We start from the raw sequence: 20170 nt of genomic DNA on the forward strand, positions 1-20170 counted from the left end.
TGCAATATGGAGATTCAAGGGGTTTTGCTGTTTGTCAAACTCTAGCAAGTCAGTTGGGAAATCCGGCCACACCAAGGAAATTTAACACACTAGGTAGAAGCAAAACAAAACAAAACAAAACAAACAGGCAAGCAAACAATCTCAAACATTTGACAGCAGCTCATGTTTTAAAAGAACTTCCAGTGTAAATTTCTAAAATTTCCACTGTCATTTTGGCATACCTATTTTACCACTGTGTTTTAGACAACAGCTTTTAAGTTCCCCAATTCATAAATGTAATTAAATAATTACATTAGTGCTAATTAACATGAAACTGCAGATTATTTAAGCACAAAAAACACTATTCAACTTCTTAATTATTCTTGTTCACACAGCATTTCCTTTTGCTCAGGCGCCCTAGGTGCAAATAAAGCATCCCATCTGCTCGTAATTAGAACTAAATAATTTCAGAGAATGTAGCTTATCATTTTGACTGCACATTTGATTAAAAACAGTGTACAAGCAATATCCTGGCTTATTGGCGTAACAGCAACAACACATGCAAGCCTGTGTTCTTCTATCATTAAAGAAGATCGAAAACATTATCTGTTATTTCAGGGGGAAAAATACAACTTTTTAGTTCATTTCATACAGATGAAAGCGAATTACAGCAAATCACCTCTCCACTGACTAGCAGCCCCCACATAATGACTTTATTTGCTTAATCCCCAAATTAAACGCCGTTTCGAGCGAGGGCCCTGTGTTATTACTCTCATCATGTCGAGAACATTTTCCTGCCGAGACCAATTTGAATAAAACAAGGGGCCTTCCTTGAACTCAATCAAGGAGCCATAATGTGGTGGGTAATAGAGGTTGCTGATAGATTTGCAGGCAAAAGTGTTATACCTAATGATGGGATATGGATAATAGTCCTCCTGGAGGTCCTGATGCGATTCCAGTTGGCTGCCAGATGCTAAAAATCAAGAAGAGCATTGATCAGTGACAGGAAGCTGTAGTGGATTCATCTAGTCAAACTTCAGCTGTTTTTCCACTGTACAGTTAAGCCAGGCATAAATTATATTAATTGATTTAATTACATACTTAAAACATCTTCCCCAATTAATTTAATTAGGTGGCTACATGATGCTACTGGCAGGGGAAGATTAGAGGCAGCTCACTTAATTAACAGAATATGAATGAAAAAAAGAGAAAGCAAACATAAATGAAATTGTGAGCACTAATTAAAAGGCTGTCTGCAAACTTAAATACTTTCTGACAAAGTGGTGACAGCAATGTAGACAAGAGAGGATTTTTTTTCCTAGCAAATTAAAGTGCCAGAAGGTATATATAGGGAGGAAAGGTAATGCAGTTAAAACATTGATTTTCTGACAGAACTACCATAGTCAAGGTAAAGAGACTTTTTTCTGTAGAAAAATTGCAATAGATTTTGCAGGTGCAAAAGCTAGATTCCTGAGTAGGGCTAAAATATGATGCATAAATCTGGGGTTTGTGTACCACACGTTGAGGGTACAGAAAGATGAGAGAAAGGAGGGGGAGGATAGCTGGAGAAAAAGAAGATAAAGAGACAACTTATTGCAATCGCTCAAGCAAGAAATGTTTAGAAAAAGAGGTCTGCCTTAACAGCTGGCAGCCTTGCTGTGCACCACACGTTGAGGGTAGAGAAAGATGAGAGAAAGGAGGGGGAGGATAGCTGGAGAAAAAGAAGATAAAGAGACAACTTACTGCAATCGCTCAAGCAAGAAATGTTTAGAAAAAGAGGTCTGCCTTAACAGCTGGCAGCCTTGTGCACCTTGGCTCGAATGCGGAAATTCTCCAGGTGTCTCTGACGTGATTCCTTCAGGATATTCTTCAGTCGGGTCTTATGGCAATGCAAAAGCCAAGCAATGGCAATCACACCTGATGCCCACTTCTGCTGGTGATAAAGGAGGAAGAGTTTTCTTTCTCTGTAACATTTCCATGTGGCTTGGATCTTCATGGCAGCCTCTGACTCTCCGCCTTGGCCCTTGTACCTCTGCCCTGGAAGATTTAACAGCATTTGTACGTGATCTGGGTTCTCTAACAATGAGAGAAGGTCATACCTGGTAAGTTTATTCTTGAGTTCAAACTCTGGAAGCAGGGCCACCAATCTCTTGCCTTTTATTTTGACTTCTGGTATTGCATAGTCCCTGAGAAACTTCTCGATGTGTTCCAAGAGAGAAAAAATGCTTCCCCAGATTAAACTAAAATGTTCCTTGAATGCTAAGAAGTCTGGGGCTGTCTTGTCTATAACGCCATCATAAATAAAAAAGTCGAAATCCCACGGTGATTTCGGAGCTCCTGAAGGTGTGACTTTCGTGGCCTGTGGAAGAAAAGTGTTGCTAGAGATGAAATATATTGCTATGTCCTTTAAACGAGTGGTCAATACACACATACACTATCACATTATCACTTACCACTCAATGGTGGGACGATATGGATCCTAGTACTGATTTAATACCTACATGTCATAATATGAAAGTCTGGCTAGTATGTATCATTAAAACTCATTACCAGAAGGATATCTTAAGAGATCACTCAAAGTTATTAGCATTTTTACAAAAGTGTTATGAAATTGCTTAGGAAACTAATAAAAAAATTAATTACACATTTAGTTTACTTTGGTATGGTCAGCTGACCCCATAATCTCTGTAATTTACTTTTTACACGTGCTCACATGGTCTGAGAGAAACGTGTTGCTGATTCCTTGTTCATAACTGATCCACCAATCCTGAAAAACGGGGTGAAGCCTTTTTTTGCAGTCTTCATGATAACTTCAAATATGCCCATTAAAAGCTATTCTGACTTCCTAACAAATCATCACTCTTTAGTGTTTTACAGTTCTACAACCTCATAATATCCAGAGGTGATTTTTACAAGGAACATTATGTTGTGTATTATCATATTTTCTAAGTTTCTCTTGACAGTGTTCTTTTATTCTTAAGTCTGTTGTCTTCTTAGGGACATATCTAGGGCTGTCCCCAGGTAGATTAGAATCAAAACTCTCATAACAACACCAAGGAAGCATTTGCTTTTCATTTTGTTCCTATCTATATCGACTGAAATTTTAAGTCATGAAAATAAGCCACTTCAATTTATAAATGTTGAGAGGTTCTATAAGAACGGGATGATGGGCAATTTTTTCTTCTTTATATTTTTCTGCATTAAAAAACAAGAATAAATGCTATTTAAAAAACCAAATCAGAAGAGGTTTGGATGACAATAGCAATATATAATGTCACCTCTACTTTAAAAAAAGAAAAAAGAAGAGGAAATTCTGTTGTGTCTACGTCCACTGTGAAACCACTACATTTCAATTACTGAAACCTGTTGCACTAGAAAAATAGGTACTCTGCCCCGTGATCTGACTGTTCCTAATGGCCTGGGAGTGTAGGGGGAAGTGGAAGGATATAGATGTTTCAGCCCTGAGTTCTCCTCAGTAAGCCAGGTATCAAGTTACTGTGATGATTGTTTCTTCTTACATAGGGATTTAAGGAATAGATTGTCTTCAATATGTAAGCATTTTCAGATGTATAAGCCCATCTTTCCCAAATTGTAGGATTATATTGCTCTCTGCATTTTGAAGAGCTTTCACAAAATTCAAGAAAAAAACCCGGTTAGTTTATCAGTAACTATTATGCCCCAGCACTGTTTTGAGTGAGTAATACTATGTTAGATTGTTCATGCTTTGTCTTAACTAAATACTAGTGGGAGTAATTAATAAATTCAAGGCAGAAAGCTAAGAGAAAAGGAAGCCAAGAGATATATTTATAATAAAAGCACAAAAAGCAAACATAAGGGGAAAAAAAACCGTCAGATTACTTTTCTCAGGTTCTGGGCAATGGAATAATTAATTAGACTGTCATCTCAAGTAATAAATTCAAGGCAGAAAGCTAAGAGAAAAGGAAGCCAAGAGATATATTTATAATAAAAGCACAAAAAGCAAACATAAGGGGAAAAAAAACCTTCAGATTACTTTTCTCAGGTTCTGGGCAATGGAATAATTAATTAGACTGTCATCTCAAGTAACAATGCTAAAAAGCAAATGTTAAGTCCAAAAGGGAGAATTTCCTTTAACTTTAGAAGCAAACTTTAAACAGCAGTGAGCTTTTGTATATTTTAAAGTTAAGAGTTGTTATAAGGTATAAAAATGATGGAAATAGTCTTCTCACTGAGACTCTAGCCCTTTCTGGTCTAATAATCAGGGCACCAAGAGAGAATGCAAGCTGTTTGGTAGATGGAAATAAATTCCTTCTTCTTGGACAGGCAAGAGAGAGTTAGTTGGCACATGTTCCAGCAGAAATGGCTTATGGCTACATTTCCGCCTTCCTTCAAGAACAGGTCCTAATGGTAGGCAGGTTGGAATTCAGAGAATGACAGTGCTTCATCAGTGAGAAATAGACAAGCAAAATAAGCACAGATGAGCATGTATGGAGCTGGCTGGCCCTGCCAGTCACACGTGTGATTCTGTCAGTGAGACTCTGTGATTCCTATAAGAAGCAAAGGTATGGATGGGAGATTTGCCAGAGAATCCTGATTCCTTGGAGATGTTCAAATATTTTTGAAATTCTTTATCATTACAAAGAGTCATGTGGAATTGGGATCATCTATGAATATAGAACAACCTTGGGAGAAGCTGAGAAAGGAGAGGACTCTAAAGTCTCTGGACAGTGCCGTTTGATGGGGAGGATCTAGGGTATTTATGTACATCAACAAATGCATTTTAGTCCTTCTGAAAGAACAGCCTTGGGTGGGGGTGGGGTTGTAAGAATCTAAGAGCAGCTGTTTTACAACAAAGAGATTGCACCTTCCTACCTTCTTGGATGATATTCCAGCAAAGATCTGCTCTCAAAGGAAACACACTCTTGGACATCAAATAGACCACTCAGGCACTGGGAAGCTATGGGTTTGGAGTTAGCTAAAGCATAACTGTAGTACATCTGTCACGGAGAATGCCACACTTGGGAGCACTTTAGACTTAGAGCAAGAAAAGACATGCCTCTCAAGAGAAAGGCTTCCCAAATTAAAGCAGTGCATCAGCATTGTGAGATCCATTGAGCAGGTAAAGACAAAGCTGCTTCATAGCCTGCTAAGAAAGAGCCCTGATTAAAGGTCACGCCATACTTCTGGCTCCTTCGTTATTTATTTCCATGAGCTTGTCTACTATTGGTCTATTATTTGTTCTCTCTCTCTCTCTCTCTCTCTCTCTCTCTCTCTTCCCTTCCTCCCTTCCCTTCCCTGATCTTTCCTTATTTCCCTCCCCTTCCTCCCTTCATCACTCCCTTTTTGTTTAAGATGTGCTGCATTCCCAATGTGACATTACTGACTCAATAGCAAAATTTTTTCCTTCTACTGGGGATACATCTCTGTCGAGGCATCTGCATTCTCAGCTGGTCCTTCTTGGGCCCAAAGCCACGCCTTTACCCTTGTGTGATGCCTACATTCACTTGCTGGTCCATGCAGAGCCCAAACCTGTGGCCATGGCCTAATTATTTAGCACCCTGCTCTAACTGATGAAACTAGCTGGGAAATGCTCTTCTTCATTTACAAAGTGTAATCACTAATTAGGTAACTCTGAGAGTTTCTGGAGCAGTTATTTAGGGAAAATCCTAAATCTAAAACAAAAAATAGGAAGGCAGGATGATGATTATGTATGTTAGTAAGTCACAGATGTGAAGCAAAAAAAATAGGCCCAGTGTTACATTCCGAAATTTAGAAATAACTATCATAAGAAAAATTCTAGGAAAAAGGAATATATTTCTAAGCTGAATGTCTTTATGAAAAATATTCTTTTCACATATATGGACAGCATGCAGGTATAGGATTAAACTGGATCCCTGAGTTAGATATAGGCAAGATCTCCTAGTGGTAAGTAGTCAAGTATTTGGGATACTCCATGGATATCATCTTTAGAGAATGATAATTATCCCATTGCCTAGAAAGATAGGCTAAAATATTTTTTAATCTATGAGCCAGTGTTCAGTTTCTCAAACACCCAAACGTATGCATTAGGAATCAGCCTAGGCAATTGCATTGTATAAAAAACATTAAGTTCTTCCTGCACATTATGGCTCTCAGTGAGAGCTTAGATTCAGAGTATGGAGTGTTCCTCAGAGATGAAGTCTGCGTTATTCTCCAAAGACCAGGAATGCCATTTGTCTGGCCTTGTTCTTTAATTTTTGTTGAGGGTCCACAACGTGTTGAGTTTTGTACAGAACAAACATTAGGACCTCATCTGGCTAGAATTGTGTAAAAGATACACACAGTGTTCAGAGAGAGAACAGCTGACCTAATCAGGGTTCAGGGATACAGCATCATTACAGTCATGCATTTTAGAGCACGAGGGATTTTGATGGTCACTGGCCTTGCCTTTTGTTCAATAGGCTATTATGGGCTCAGGTAATGAAGTCCAACTAACCTGGGTTCAAATCCAAGCTCTGCCACTATCTGCTACATACTCTTGGGCAAGTTGCTACCCTCTCTGAATCTAAATGTTCTCATCTGAAAACATGAGAGGTCCCTGGAGAGTTGCTGTGATGATTATAATACAGGTAAAGATCCTTTCAGGGTGCTTCAACCCCAGTCAGTGTAGTTATTACTAGAGATGAGGAAACTGAGGCTCAGAGAGCTTAAATGACTTGCCCAAGATCACAAAGCTAGTTGGTGAGTCTTCTTAGCTTCTAGGACATATTTTTGCTAGTATAAGAAAAAATCCTGTTTTTAAACATCCCCAATCCATACAGAACTACGGGAAGGAGAAGTACTAGATGAAGTTTGTCTTTGCTCCTTTTCTATCTCCTTGTTCCAGTCTCTCTTTCTTCCCTTTTGGTGCTTTCTCTTCCGTACCAACCCCATGCTGTCCCCTTCCTCCATAATACCAATGCCCACAGCCCTAACCAAGCCCTCTTCTTACTCGGCCTTCCTTCTCTCACCTCCTATATCAGAGCCAACCTGGCCTTGACCGGCTGTTTCTTTTTATTTGGTAGACTGGAAAGCAATTTGTTAAACAAACCCTTATGAATGTGTTAATGAACAGCACATGGTATGGTGGAAAAGCAGTGGATCTGAAGCAAGATAACCTGAAATCTAGTCTGTCACACCTTCCTCTGTGGCCTTGGGAAGTCACTTCTTCCTGTGGGTTTCCGTTTCCAAGAAAACTCCAGAAAGTGATATTCCAGTATTCTGAGGTCTGCAGCAAGTCAATGGTTCTCAGTTCATGAGACCTAGATATTGCCTAAGCTTTAAGTGTCAATTAAAAGTGAGACTCAGAGTCCTTAACCTTTATACACAAAAACTGAGAACTCATTGAGCTGAGACATATAAAGGAAGAGAATGAGTGTAAAGGCCACTCAGATCAGCAGCAATTTTCTTTCTTTCTTTCTTTTTTTTTTTTTTTGTGACCGGTAAGAGGATTGTAACCCTTGGCTGGGTGTCACCCGCACCGCGCTCAGCCAGTGAGCTACCGGCCATCCCTATACAGGATCCGAACCTGCGGCCTTGACGCTCCCAGTGCTGCACTCTCCTGAGTGAGCCACGGGTTCGGCCCAGCAGCAATTTTCTAGGAATAATTTCTGCAATTGCCTTGAAAGGTATTTTTATTCAAATGAGGCTACCTGAACTTTGAAACTTCCTGAAGAGAAAAAATCCCCACCTCTAGTGCATTTTTACGGAACAAAAACAGTGGACCAAATTCTGGTTGAAGATCAAACAGAAGAGAATCAGGAAGATTTTGTAAATAGATGGAGTCTATTTTCAGTCAAATGTGAAATTTCCTTTTCTAGAGACACATTTCATTTTACTGCTGCATTGATTTCATCTTTCCTACTACCCTTCTAATATTCTCTGAGAGAATGTGACACAGTTAAGGGCCATTTGGGACAATTATGATGGATGGGAGGAACCTGCTGGGAATATGTACAGAAAGTCCGACAGGATGGGAATCCAAAGCAGCCTGGATCCCCAGATCCCTGAGCAAAGAGACATCATCATTTTCCCTGTAGGTACAGGAAAAAGAGCAAGCCTTGAAAAGGACTGCTATGATTACAAATGAAAAGCTTGACATTCCAATTCTCCTAAGGAAAAATGTGTGGATAGCAAGTCCATTGATCACACATCACTAAGGAATACTTGCAGAATTCTTACGAGGCTCCACCTTGTCACATTTCCTATACCTATGCATTCTGCTTCATATTTCTTTGTAGCACTCATCACTCTCTGACATTATACTAAACATCTGTTCATCAACTGCCTCCCTCACCAGATTATAAATTCCAAAAGGGCAAGCAAAGACTTGGTTTACTTTGTTCACTGCTGTATCCCCAGTGCCTAGTACACTGCCTGATACACAGTAAAAGGTCCATAAGGATGAGCTGATTGAAAGAATGTTTGACTAAATGAATGTGTGAATATTAAAATTTAAGCTCATAGACACTTGAATTGGATTGACAGCACAAAGCTGTTTTATGATCATGTAAGTTATTTGCAAACTCACAGCTTAAGTTTTGAAGCACTAATAGAAAGTTTGGCTATTCAGTTCCAAAAAGGTCCAAGAAGTTCTACTGGTAGGAGGTAGCCTAAATAAAAAGATTTACAAACAAAGATGAAAGATGTTCGTGGCAGTTTTATTTATAACAGAGAAAAACCGGAAATTATTTATTAATAATTTGACATTTATAATTTAATGTCAAACGATAGGATAATGGCTAAGACACCGGTCAGTAAAAAAAGACAAAAAGGAAAAAAAAAAAAAGAAGTAGGCTTATTCCCTGACAAGATATGACATGTTAAAGCCAAAACTGCTGTAGATATCACCTAGTGATTTTCAAAGTATTTAAAAGCCTGGAACACTTTGTCCAAACACAAAGTAATTTGATGGTAAAGAGGTAAAATAGATAACCTAGCTGCTGTGGGGCTGAGGGGCCTAGAGCCCCCACTGCTGGGAACTTCTGCCTTTCTCCTTTCCCTGGGGCTGCGGGGGTGAGGACTGTGGGGGATCAGAAGACCCTTAAAAACACTGATCAGGTCCAATCTCCTCCTTAAACGGACAGGAGGAAATGAGACCAGATTGGGGGAGTGGTATGTTCACTGATTAAAATAGTTCAGCTGACTCATAAAATAACCAGTTTTCCAATGAGAGGATCAGGCGTTTATGTTGGGAAAATACTAAAGAAAGTAACAATATAAAAGAATGACTAAGAGAAGTGAGACCCCCAAATTTGAGGTTAAAATATTGTCACTCAAACCTATTCTCTCTATACCAAAGGAAAGTTTACAAAAGAGGTATGGCTTAGAAAATAGGATTTTCTTTTATTTTTTCTTTAATTTGGATTTTTTTTTCTTTTAAATTAGGAAAAGTTTTGACTGTACAGAGAAGTAGAGGGAATAATATAAAAAACTACCTTGGACACAGGTTAAATTTTTGTCATCTTTGCTTCAGAGAGAGAGAGAGAGAGATAAATATACTTATAATTGAAAGCCTCTCTGTATTTCTTTTCAGCCCCATTCCTCTATTTCCCTCTTCTTAGAAGCAACCACATTCATGAATTTAGTCTGTTCTTCCATAGTCCAATAAATATACTTGTTTGTTTGTTTGTTTTACCCATGAAAATAGATTTTATTATCAAAATATTCATTAAAATTAAGAGGATCTTAACATATTTGTTCATGTGGTTGCCTTAAGATAACAAAAAGATTTATTTACTGAAAGAGGCAATTTTAGGAACTTCAAACCTTTGAACTAGATTTCTAAAAATAAATATTCCTCAAATTTTTGTAAATAACTATTACAAGCTCTACTGTGATTTATTAATTTATACTTTGGATCCTTACAGTGAGTCAGAGCCTGACTGAGTCAAACTTATTCAAATTCTCAAGTTTTGACTATTTGGTTAACTGATCTAGAAGACAGGAAAGGCTGTTAAAGTCAGAAAGCAGGCATGACAACAGAGGTGATAACTGCTGTCTGATATTGAAGGGAACAAACAAAAAAAAGACACTGAAATTGATTATCTGCATGTATGATATTGGGTGAAAAAAAGGTTAAATTACATCAGGTAGGCAGAGATGTGTTTTAGAAATATTTCCATCAAAAATGATTGAGATTAATAGAAATTTCTTTTTTTCTTTTCTTCTCAGAACAAACATTAACATTAGGAATAAATGCTTCTGGGTGAATTTCTTTTTTTAAGCCTTTAACAGGTTTTACATATATATATATATATTTTTTAATTTATCAATATACAATGTAGTTGATTTTTGTGTCCCTTTACCAATTCCTCCTTTCCCCCCTCCCCACCATCAACATCATATCTGTTCACTTGTGTTAACAAGTTCAAGGAATTGTTGTGATGGTTGTGTCTTCATCCCATCCCTCCCCCTGTTTGTTTGTATATTTAGTTATTGGTTTTTATTAGCTCCCACAAATAAGTGAGAACATGGTATTTCTCTTTCTGTGCCGGGCTTATTTTACTTACTATAATTTTCTCTAAGTCCATCCATGTTGCTGTGAGTGGTAGTATTTCATTTCTTCTTTATAGCAAAGTAGTATTTCATTGTGTAGATATACCACAGTTTCCTTATCCACTCATCTGATGATGAGCATGTAGGCTGGTTCCAACTCTTGGCTATTGTAAATAGCACTGCAATAAACATGGGAGTACAGGTATCCCCTGACATGATGATTTCCATTCCTCTGGGTATATTGACATGATGATTTCCATTGCTCTGCGTATATACCCAGCAGTGGGTCATACAGTAGATCAATCTGTAATTGTTTGAGGAACCTCCATAACATTTTCCATAAAGACTGCACCATTTTGCAGTCCCACCAACAGTGTAGGAGGGTTCCTTTTTCTCTGAATCTTTGCCAGCATTTATCATTCCCAGTCTTTTAGATATTAGCATCCTAACAGGAGTGACATGGTATCTCAAAGTGGTTTTTATTTGCATTTCCCAAATGCTGAGTGTTATTGAGCATTTTTTTCATGTGTGTTCTGGCCATTCATTTATCTTCCTTTGAGAAATGCCTATTCAGCTCCTTTGCCCATTTTTTAATTGGGTTACTTGCTTTTTTACTGTTAAGTTGTTTGAGTTACTTGTATATTCTGGATATTAATCTTTTGTCAGATGTATATTTTGCAAATATTTTCTCTCACTCTTTTGGTTGTCTTTTTGCTCTGTTAATTGTTTCTTTTGCTGTGTAGAAGTTTTTTAGTTTGATATAATCCCATTTGTTTATTTTTTCTTTCATTGCCTGTGCTTTTGGGTTCATATTCATAAAGTGTATACCCAATGCTACTTCCTGAAGTGTTTCCCCAATGTTTTCTTTAAGGAGCTTTATTGTTTCAGTACATATATTTAAAACTTTAAGGCATTTTGAGTTGATTTTGGTATATGGTGAAAGGTACAGGCCTAGTTTCATTCTCCTATGTATGAATGTCCAATTTTCCCAGCACCATTTACTGAAGAGGCAGTTCCTTCCTCAGTACATAGTCTTTGTGCCTTTTGCAAAGATCAGATGGCTGTAGGTGTATGGGTTGATTTCTGGATTTTTTATTCTGTTCCATTTGTCTGTGTGTCTGTTTTTATGCCAGTATCATGCTGTTTTTGTTACTATAGCTTTGTAGTATAGTTTAAAGTCAGGTAGTGTTATGCCTCCAGCTTTATTTTTTTTGCTTAGGATTGTTTTGGCTATTTGTGGTCTTTTGTTATTCCATATGAATGTTAGGATTGCTTTTTTCCATTTCTGAGAAAAATGTCACTGGAATTTTGATGGGTATTGCATTGAATCTGTAGATCACTTTGGACATTTTCACAATGTTAATTCTCTGATCCAAGAGCATGGGATATCTTTCCATATTCTTGTGTCCTCTTTAATTTCTCTAAACAGTGGTTTGTAGTTCTCGTTGTAGAGATTTTTCACATCCTTGGTTAACTTTATTCCTAGGTATTTTATTTTCTTGCTGATTATTGTAAATGGGTGAGCTTTCTTGATTTCTTTTTCTGTTAGTTCATTGTTGGAGTATAGAAATGCTACTGATTTTTGCGTGTTGATTTTGTATTCTGCAACTTTGCTGAAATTACTTTTCAACTGTAAGAGTTTTTTGTAGAGGCTTTAGGCTGTTCTATATATAGGATCATATCATCTGCAAACAGGAACAATTTGACTTCATCGTTTCCAGTCTGGATACCCTTTATTCCTTCTCTTCCATGATTGCTCTGGCTGGCACTTCCAACACTATGTTGAATAGGAGTGGTGAGATGGACATCCTTGTCTTGTTCCTGTTCTTAAGGGAAAAGCTTTTAACTTTTCCCCATTCAGGATGATATTGGCAGTGGGTTTGTCATATATGGCTTTAATTCTGTTGAGATACTTTCCTTCTATACCCAATTTATAGAGAGTCTTTATCATGAACTAATGTTTAATTTTGTCAAATGCTTTTTCAGCATCTATAGAGATGATCATATGGTTTTTGTCTTTGATTTTATCGATGTGGTGTATCACATTTATTGATTTCTATATGTTGAACCAATCTTGCATCCCTGGGATAAATCCCACTTGATCATGGTGTATAATTTTATGTATGTGTTGCTTTATTCTATTAGCTAGTATTTAGTGAAGATCTTTGCATCTATATTCATCAAAGATATTGGCCTGTAGTTTTCTTTTTTCATTGTGTCCTTGTCTGGTTTTGGTATCAGGGTGATGTTTTTCTCATAGAATGAGTTTGGGAGAATGGCCTGTGTTTCAATTTTTTGGAACAGTTTATAGAGAATTGGTAATAATGTGTCTTTAAAGGTAGTAGAATTCTGCAAGGAAGCCATCCAGTCCTAGGCTTTTCTTTGTTGGGAGACTGCTGATAACAGCTTCAATCTCTTTGATTGTTATTGGTCTATTCAGATTTTCTATGTCTTCTTGGCTCTGTCTTGGTAGTTTGTGTGCATCCAGAATTTATCCATTTCCTCCAGATTTTCAAATTTGTTGGCATAAAGTTGTTTATAGTAGTCTTTAATGATGCCTTGTATTTTTGAGGTATTGATTGCAATATCACCTTTTTCATTTCTAATTTATTTGTGTCTTCTCTTTTTTCTAGTTAGGCTTACTAATGGCTTGTCAATTTTATTTATCTTCTCAAAAACCAGCTTTTTGTTTCATTGATCTTTTGTATCATGTTTTGGGTTTCTATTTCATTTAGTTCTGCTCTGATCTTAATTATTTCTTTCTGTTGACTAACTTTGTGTTTGGATGGTTCTTGTTTTTCTGGTTCTTTAAGGTGAAGTCTTTGGTTGTTTACCTGTCATCTTTCCATTCTTCTGAAGCATTTATTGCAATAAATTTCCCCCTTAGTACTGCTTTTGCAGTATCCCACAGGTTTTGTTATGATGTGTCATTATTTTCATTAGTGTCAATAAACTTTTTGATTTCCTGTTTAATTTTTTCTTGGACCCATATGTCATTAAGTAGAATGTTGTTTAATTTCCATGTATTTGTGTAGCTACCAGAGTTTTGTTTGTTATTGATTTCTAGTTTTAATTCATTGTTGTCTGAAAAAATTCCAATTATTTTGAATTTGTTGAGACTTGATTTGTGACCTAACACGTGGTCTATCCTGCAGAATGTTCTGTGTGCCGATGAGAAGAATAAATGTTCTGAGGTTGTTGGATAAAATGCTCTGTAGATGTCTGCCAAGTCCATTTGGTCTAAAGTGTTGTTTAGATCTTGTGTTTCTCTGTTGACTTTCTGCATGGTATATCTTTTTCCATCCTTTCACTCTTCGTCTATGTGTGTCTTTATAAGTAAGGTGAGTCTCTTGAAGGCAGCATACTGTTGGGTCCGTTTTTTTAATCCAGTCAATCAGTCTGTGTCTTTTGAGTGGGAAACTTAATCCTTTTACATTAAGAGTTATTATTAAAAGGTATTGATATACTCCTGACATTTCATTTATTTTTGTTTGGATGTTTTAAATATCTTTTGTTCCTTTCTTTCTGATTTACTGTTTGTCTTCTGTGTTTGTTGGTTTCTTGGGATGGTAGATAAAACTTTTTTTCTCTTTATTGTTAGCATTTTTATTTTACTGGTGGGTTTTGTTCTTTCTTGAGTATTCATGGTAGTTATGGTTGCTTTTTGGTATCAGACACATTTAGAGAATTTCAATATTTTAGAAATATTGAGAATTTCTTGTAAGGCTGGTTGTGTGGTAGTGAACTCCTGCAGTTTTTGTTTGGGAAATATACTATTTGTCCTTTATTTTGGAAGAATAGCCTTGCTGGGTAAAGTGTTCTTGGTTGGCAATTTTTGTCTTTTAGTATTTTGAATATATTATCCCATTCTCTGCTTGCTTTTAGTGTTTCTGATGAAAAGTCTGATGTTAGTCTGGTAGGGGCTCCCTTATAGGTGACTTGATGCTTCTCTCTTCCAGCTTTTAAGATTCTCTCTTTGTGTTTGAGTTTTGCCCATTTGACTATAACATGTCTTGGAGAGGACCTTTTGGGGTTGAATATGTTTGGGGATCTTTGAGCCTCCTGAATCTGAATATCTCTGATATCTGAATATATTTCCCTATAGCTGGGAAGTTTCCTGCTATTATTTCATTGAATATGTTTTGGAATGCCATTTCCTTTTTCCTTCCCTTCTGGAATACCCATAATTTGGATATCTGAGTGCTTGAGGTTTTCTGCTCTCTTAGATTTTCTTCAATTTTTTAAAATTCTGTTTTCTTTTTTTTTGTCCATCTGTGTTATTTTGAACAGGCCATCTTTAAGACCAGAAATTCTCTCTTCTGCTTGTTCTAGCCTGCTGTTTAAGCTCTCTGTCATGTTTTTTATTTCGCTGAATAAATCCTTCAGCTCCACAAGCTCTGCTACATTCTTTTTCAGGGCACTGATTTCTTTGTACATTTCCTCTTTCAGGTCCTGTACACTTCTCATTTTGCTGTGTTGTCTAACTGAGTCTTCTTGTATCTCATTTAGTTTCCTTAGAATTGTTGCTTGAAATTCCTCATCAGTCATTTCAAGGACTTCCTGTTCTATAGGATCTAGTACTTGAGAGTTACTATATTCCTTTGGTGGTGTCATACTTTATTGTTTTTTCATATTTCTAGTATCTCTCCATTGGTGTTTAGTCATGTGGAAGAGAAGTTACTCTGGAGTTGGGTTAGCAGAGAGGGTGTTCCTCTTGCAGGTGTGCTTTATAATGATGGTTGAATGGGTTGTTCTAGTATTAGATCCAGGTAGATGCCGTAGTGTAGTCTCTGTGAAGGTATTTTGGCTGAATTCAGTGTTGGAGTTGTGTGAGAGTGCCACTGTAACCTATTCCCTAGGACACTTATTGTTTCTTTGCCAAGGTTGGTGACTCTACATTGGATCATCAGGAGATGGGCAAGCTCTCAAGTTTGGGGGGATAGAACCTTGGAGTTTTGTCACTTTTAGGTTATAGTGGGTGCTCTTAGGCAGGACTGTTGGCATTGTGGCTACCTCACCCTGACTCTGTTAGGTGCACTGGGGTATACTAGTACTCCTCGCTTTGAATGGGTGACTCTGAACAGGTTTTTTCCTTTTTCTTTCTTCTTTTCCTGGGCTCTGCTGGTGTCACTCCTGTCTATGCTGTTGAGTGGTCACCAGCAAACCTATGAGGTTTGGCAGCAAGCTGTCCTTACAGCAGCAGTTACCGTGGAAGAGGCTGTTACAGTCTGCTTGTTCCACCCTGGTGTCTGCAGCAGTGGCCAAGATTTATAGAAATTTCTAATGCTTTGGGGCTCTTATAGTCATATAGTCCAGTTTTGCATGCTGCTACTGTCATTTACTACTAGTTGGATGACTTAACCTCTCTGTATCTAGTTCCTCCCAGTAAAATGGGAATAATAATAGTACCTACTGCATAGAGGTGTGAAAAGGAAGTGAGATAATCCACTTAGGGCATTAGGAACAGAGCCTGGCACAGAGGAAGCACTCAATACATATTAACTGCTAGCAGGAGCAGCAGGAGCAGCAGCAGCAGCAGCAATAATAGCAGTAGTAGTAATAATAGCAGTAGTAGTAATATTTGGAAAACTGGCCCATCTGGAAAGGTTCATAAGCTGGTATGTGGAAAGAGTACAAACTCTGGAGCCTCAGTCTGTCAGCTGGATCCTCTGCACCCCTTTACCCTCTGGGTAGGCCTAGGGGCAATGGCAGTACAGAGGTTCTGCAGCTGCTATGAGGGTTTAGTGGGTATAGAAGTTCTTAGTGCCATGCACACAGGACACACTCAGTCAACATTAGTAGTTAATAAATATTCCAGATAAATAAAGCCTTGGCATTCTTAAAGCACATACTATTTTTGAACTGCAGAATCAAGTTCACAATTTCCTCACAGTAAAAAGTCAAGGGAAGCTAGAAGAAAGATTTAACTACACTGATTAGTTCATCCAGGAGCAATTTGTCTAGGTTCAGAAGGAATGCATGCAATCATTACTATAAATGCAGCCCCATTCAGGTACAGGAATACTTCTGCAGGAGTAAAAGGAGACCCAAAAGGTGAATTCTTTTTCCTCAAAAAGTTGTGGCTAAGCTCCTTCTGAAATTCTTACTGATAAGAAGATCACCCAGAAAGGGAAGCCTAGAAGATACTCTTAAAAATGGACAAATGAGTCGTGATAACAAATTCTTTTATAGTTCTAAAGCCCTTTCACACACATTAACTCATCTGACTCTTGCAGCAACCATTTGAGAAAGGAGGCATTATCCCCATTTGTCAGAGGAGGAAAGTGAGGTGCAGAGAATTTATGTGACTTCCTCAAAGTTACTCTACTGCTAACAGGAGAATCCAACATATGCCTGTTTCAAGTTCAGAACTTTTATTATACATGCGTGGCCCTGTGGAATATTCGTTGCTGGAATGTACTTGCCATATTGTGGGAACTGTTTCATTTTTCCAACTTTTTGTTAACCTTAATTGTTGTGGTCAGCTTAACTCTAAATCCCATACATCATACATGTTGTGTACACATGTGTTTGTCTGTGTGTGCACGTGCTCATGTATGCATTCACACACACATGCATGCACACATGCAAGTGCGTACTAGGGGACAACTGAATTTATTTTTCACATCTTATTTCTTTCTTTTTTTTTTTTTTTCCTTTTTGTCTTTTTTCATGACCGGTAACGGGATCGCAACCCTCGGTGTCGAGCCTGTACCGCAACTGGTAACGGGATCGCAACCCTCGGTGTTGCGCCTGCACCGCGCTCAACCAGTGAGCAGACCGGTCTCTATATGGGATCCGAACCCTCGGTGGGAGCAGCGCCGCGCTCCCAAGTGCCGCACTCTACCAAGTGCGCCACCAGGCCGGCCCACATCTTATTTCTTTTTAACTGTATTTTTAAATGATGAAAATCTTTGATTGAGGTTGAAGACTGATGTGATTCAGCCAAATTTTGAGGATGCTAAATCATTTGTGGGCTGAAGCCTAAGAAGTAATTCAGTCCCAACAGAAGGCAAAAAAAAAGGTTTTTCACTTTAAATGAACCATGGTTTTTGTTTTTTTTAAACATGATCTAATTTCTTTTATAAAGGAAGCGCAAAAGAACTTTTGTTGCCATCTCCAGCTGTCAAGCAGCCTCCCGTACTTTTGCCCTGCAGCAAAAGGAAGGGACATCAGGTGACAGACCCCAAATTTCAACTAGTCACACAAATTACAGACCTTCTTATCATGATGTCCTCTTGACCTTCTGCCTTTCCCCTACAATGAAGAAAGAGACACAGTTTAAATCAAAATGACTCTCATGGGCAATTTTACAAAACAAATAGAAGGCTCAGAGTCCCACCCCCCCCACCACTTCCCCACTTCCCCCGCTGGGCCAGCCTGTTCCCTCTTTCCACACAGGCAGGAGCTAATAATTAGAAAGACCTTTTCCACTCCCAGACAACGATGCTGTGCTTGCCAAGAGCTCTGTTTGCTTTGATGAAAGAGTTTGACAAAGTAAATATTTACAAAAACAACTATAATCAGATGCCAATTCCCACTTCTAGGGGACACTTGGAGAGTATTTACCAGAAAGGGCTTCTCTATGTGGCACTGCACTGCCTGGTGGTGAAAACTAATCAAAGGTTTGTGTGGGCTCCACCATGAAGCTCAGCACACCGCAGTCTTTCTCTTAGCCTATTTTTTTTTTTTTTTTTTTTTTTTTTTGTGACCGCACTCAGCCAGTGAGTGCACTGGCCATCCCTATATAGAATCCGAACCCGCGGCGGGAGTGCCGCTGCGCTCCCAGCGCAGCACTCTCCCGAGTGAGCCATGGGGTCGGCCCTCTCTTAGCTTTTTAACTTGCATGCCTGGTGCACTTTCCATAAAGTATATGAATAATTACATTTACCATTGAAGAGTTCAATTCAGAAATGTTGCACCAATCTGGGACCACAGGAAAAAGCCATTAAATATTACTGCTTCTAGCAGGAGGGGAAAGCTTTGTGAAGTCAACAGAGGAAATTAAAGCCAGCACTAATGAGCATTCAGAAGATATGTGGTTATTTAAAAAAATTTTTTTGAGGTTAAACTGCTAACTGGCCAAAATCTAGTCACAATATTTGTATTACCTGTAGATCTATTATCTGTAAAACTGTGGACCTGAATGCTGGAATAGGGTGAGAATCAAAACAGGTGCCTCTGCCTGTTCCCATTATGCACATTAGCCCATGGCCTTCTCACAGCCTGTTAAACAGCTGAATTTCAAACAATAATGGTGCAGGCCAAACACTCGCCTGAAGGCCTGTCTGTCTTGGGATTTGGCCATTTACATTGATTTTTTTTTTTAATCCACATTTTTCATGAAACACAAATATTTGCCATGGCAACTGGGGTGTCACATGACATATTGCTACATAAATAGCCTGAAAATCTCTTAAGGGGAAACAGCCCACAAGTGCTGAAAATACTGAAAACCTCTTGAAGACTAGGGCATTAAAAGATGAAGGTCTGGGAAGAGCAGGTAGCAGTCTACTATGTAGACCCAGCAAGATTAATTTTTTCTGTGCCATTCTTCAATTTCTATTTTTTTCTTTTCTTATGAGAGAAACTGGAAACATGACCACATAGGGTAGGCCAGGAAAAGATGCTGCCAGCTGTCTCCTTTCTGTGGTGAAAAGTTTCAATTATCACAGGTCTGTCTGTGGCCCATAAACATAAGAAAGCAAGCTACAAAAGTCCCGCACCTATAAAATGAGGGAATCTCCATGAGGATGAATTACATTGTATTGTAAGGTACCAATGTTAAAGAATACAGAATTTCTTCCCCTTCCTCATTAAGGTATTCTGTACAAAACTGGAGATCTTGCCTTCTTTAGCCTATGCTTAAAGACAAATGAAATGCAATAAAACCTCATAATAACATACTCTATACAAGCACATATTTGCATATATATAGCAATAGTTATTGTATCCTGGATTCCTAGATTCGTGACCAGCTAGCAGTACAGGTTGGCACAGTCATCTAGTTAATCTCACGATAAGGCAACATGATTAAATTTCTTAGTCCCCACTGACAGTGTCATGGATAGAGTTGATTTGCACAACAATCCTCTCTTTTAAAATCAAATGCATCCCAGCAGCAGCTGAAATAGCACTTATTTCTATGTGAAAGGTACAACTCTGTAATGGGTGTATATTACCAAAAATATGACAGACAATATTGTAAACAAGAACAATTTTCTTTCTGTAGTTAGAAATACAAATACCTTCAATCTTTGTTTCTTGAGAAAGACCTTCGTCACTCCTGCTAGAGTCAGCGGTGGTTTGGGACGTGTAGTGAAATGGGCTGTGGATGAAGGTGATGCAGAGTTACCTCTTCCACAAAGAGAGGCTGAGTCACTAGGTGAATGCTTTTGGGCTTGCACCTTGAAAGTCAAATGGCTGTCACCCATTGTCTGCTCACTATTCAATGAAACATCTGTGATCACTGACTTCAAAAGGAAAGCCAAAAGCATGGGAGGTCAACATTCTATCAGAGTACAAGGTCTGCCTAATGCAAACTGCTGAGATGAAAAGGCAAATGTTAAAAGCAGGCAAATTAGAGGGTAATATTTGTCTTATAAAACGCTTCACTATAAGATTTCTTTAAATAGCCAGAATCCCAAGTTCCTGTAAAGGGTAATTTATATAGCTCCATATGATAGACTATTCTATT

The 20170-nt window shown here is 38.2% G+C and overlaps 1 protein-coding gene across 1 annotated transcript; it reads right to left on the minus strand.

Moving 5' to 3' along the window:
- Positions 1-150: 150 nt before the first annotated feature.
- Positions 151-19907, minus strand: LOC103581436 (IQ domain-containing protein H-like). Its single transcript, XM_008563268.1, has 4 exons — positions 19722-19907; positions 17692-17730; positions 1790-2338; positions 151-952 (listed from the first exon to the last, which is right to left on the minus strand). Exons 1-4 carry the CDS (start codon positions 19905-19907, stop codon positions 821-823), a joined length of 906 nt encoding a protein of 301 aa, XP_008561490.1. The 3' UTR covers positions 151-820.
- Between the last annotated feature and the right edge of the window lie 263 nt (positions 19908-20170).

Source organism: Galeopterus variegatus, unplaced genomic scaffold (genome assembly GCF_000696425.1).
Source record: "Galeopterus variegatus unplaced genomic scaffold, G_variegatus-3.0.2 Scaffold13046, whole genome shotgun sequence".
In the NCBI taxonomy this organism is placed as follows: Eukaryota; Metazoa; Chordata; class Mammalia; order Dermoptera; family Cynocephalidae; genus Galeopterus; species Galeopterus variegatus.

Coding starts and splice junctions, on each gene's coding strand:
- LOC103581436 (XM_008563268.1), bottom strand. CDS start 19,907: ATGGGTGACAGCCATTTGACTTTCAAGGTGCAAGCCCAAAAGCATTCA. Junction 17,731..19,721: donor TCAAGAAACAAAGATTGAAG/GTATTTGTATTT, acceptor TCTTCATTGTAG/GGGAAAGGCAGAAGGTCAAG. Junction 953..1,789: donor ATTTCCGCATTCGAGCCAAG/GTGCACAAGGCT, acceptor CTTGATTTTTAG/CATCTGGCAGCCAACTGGAA.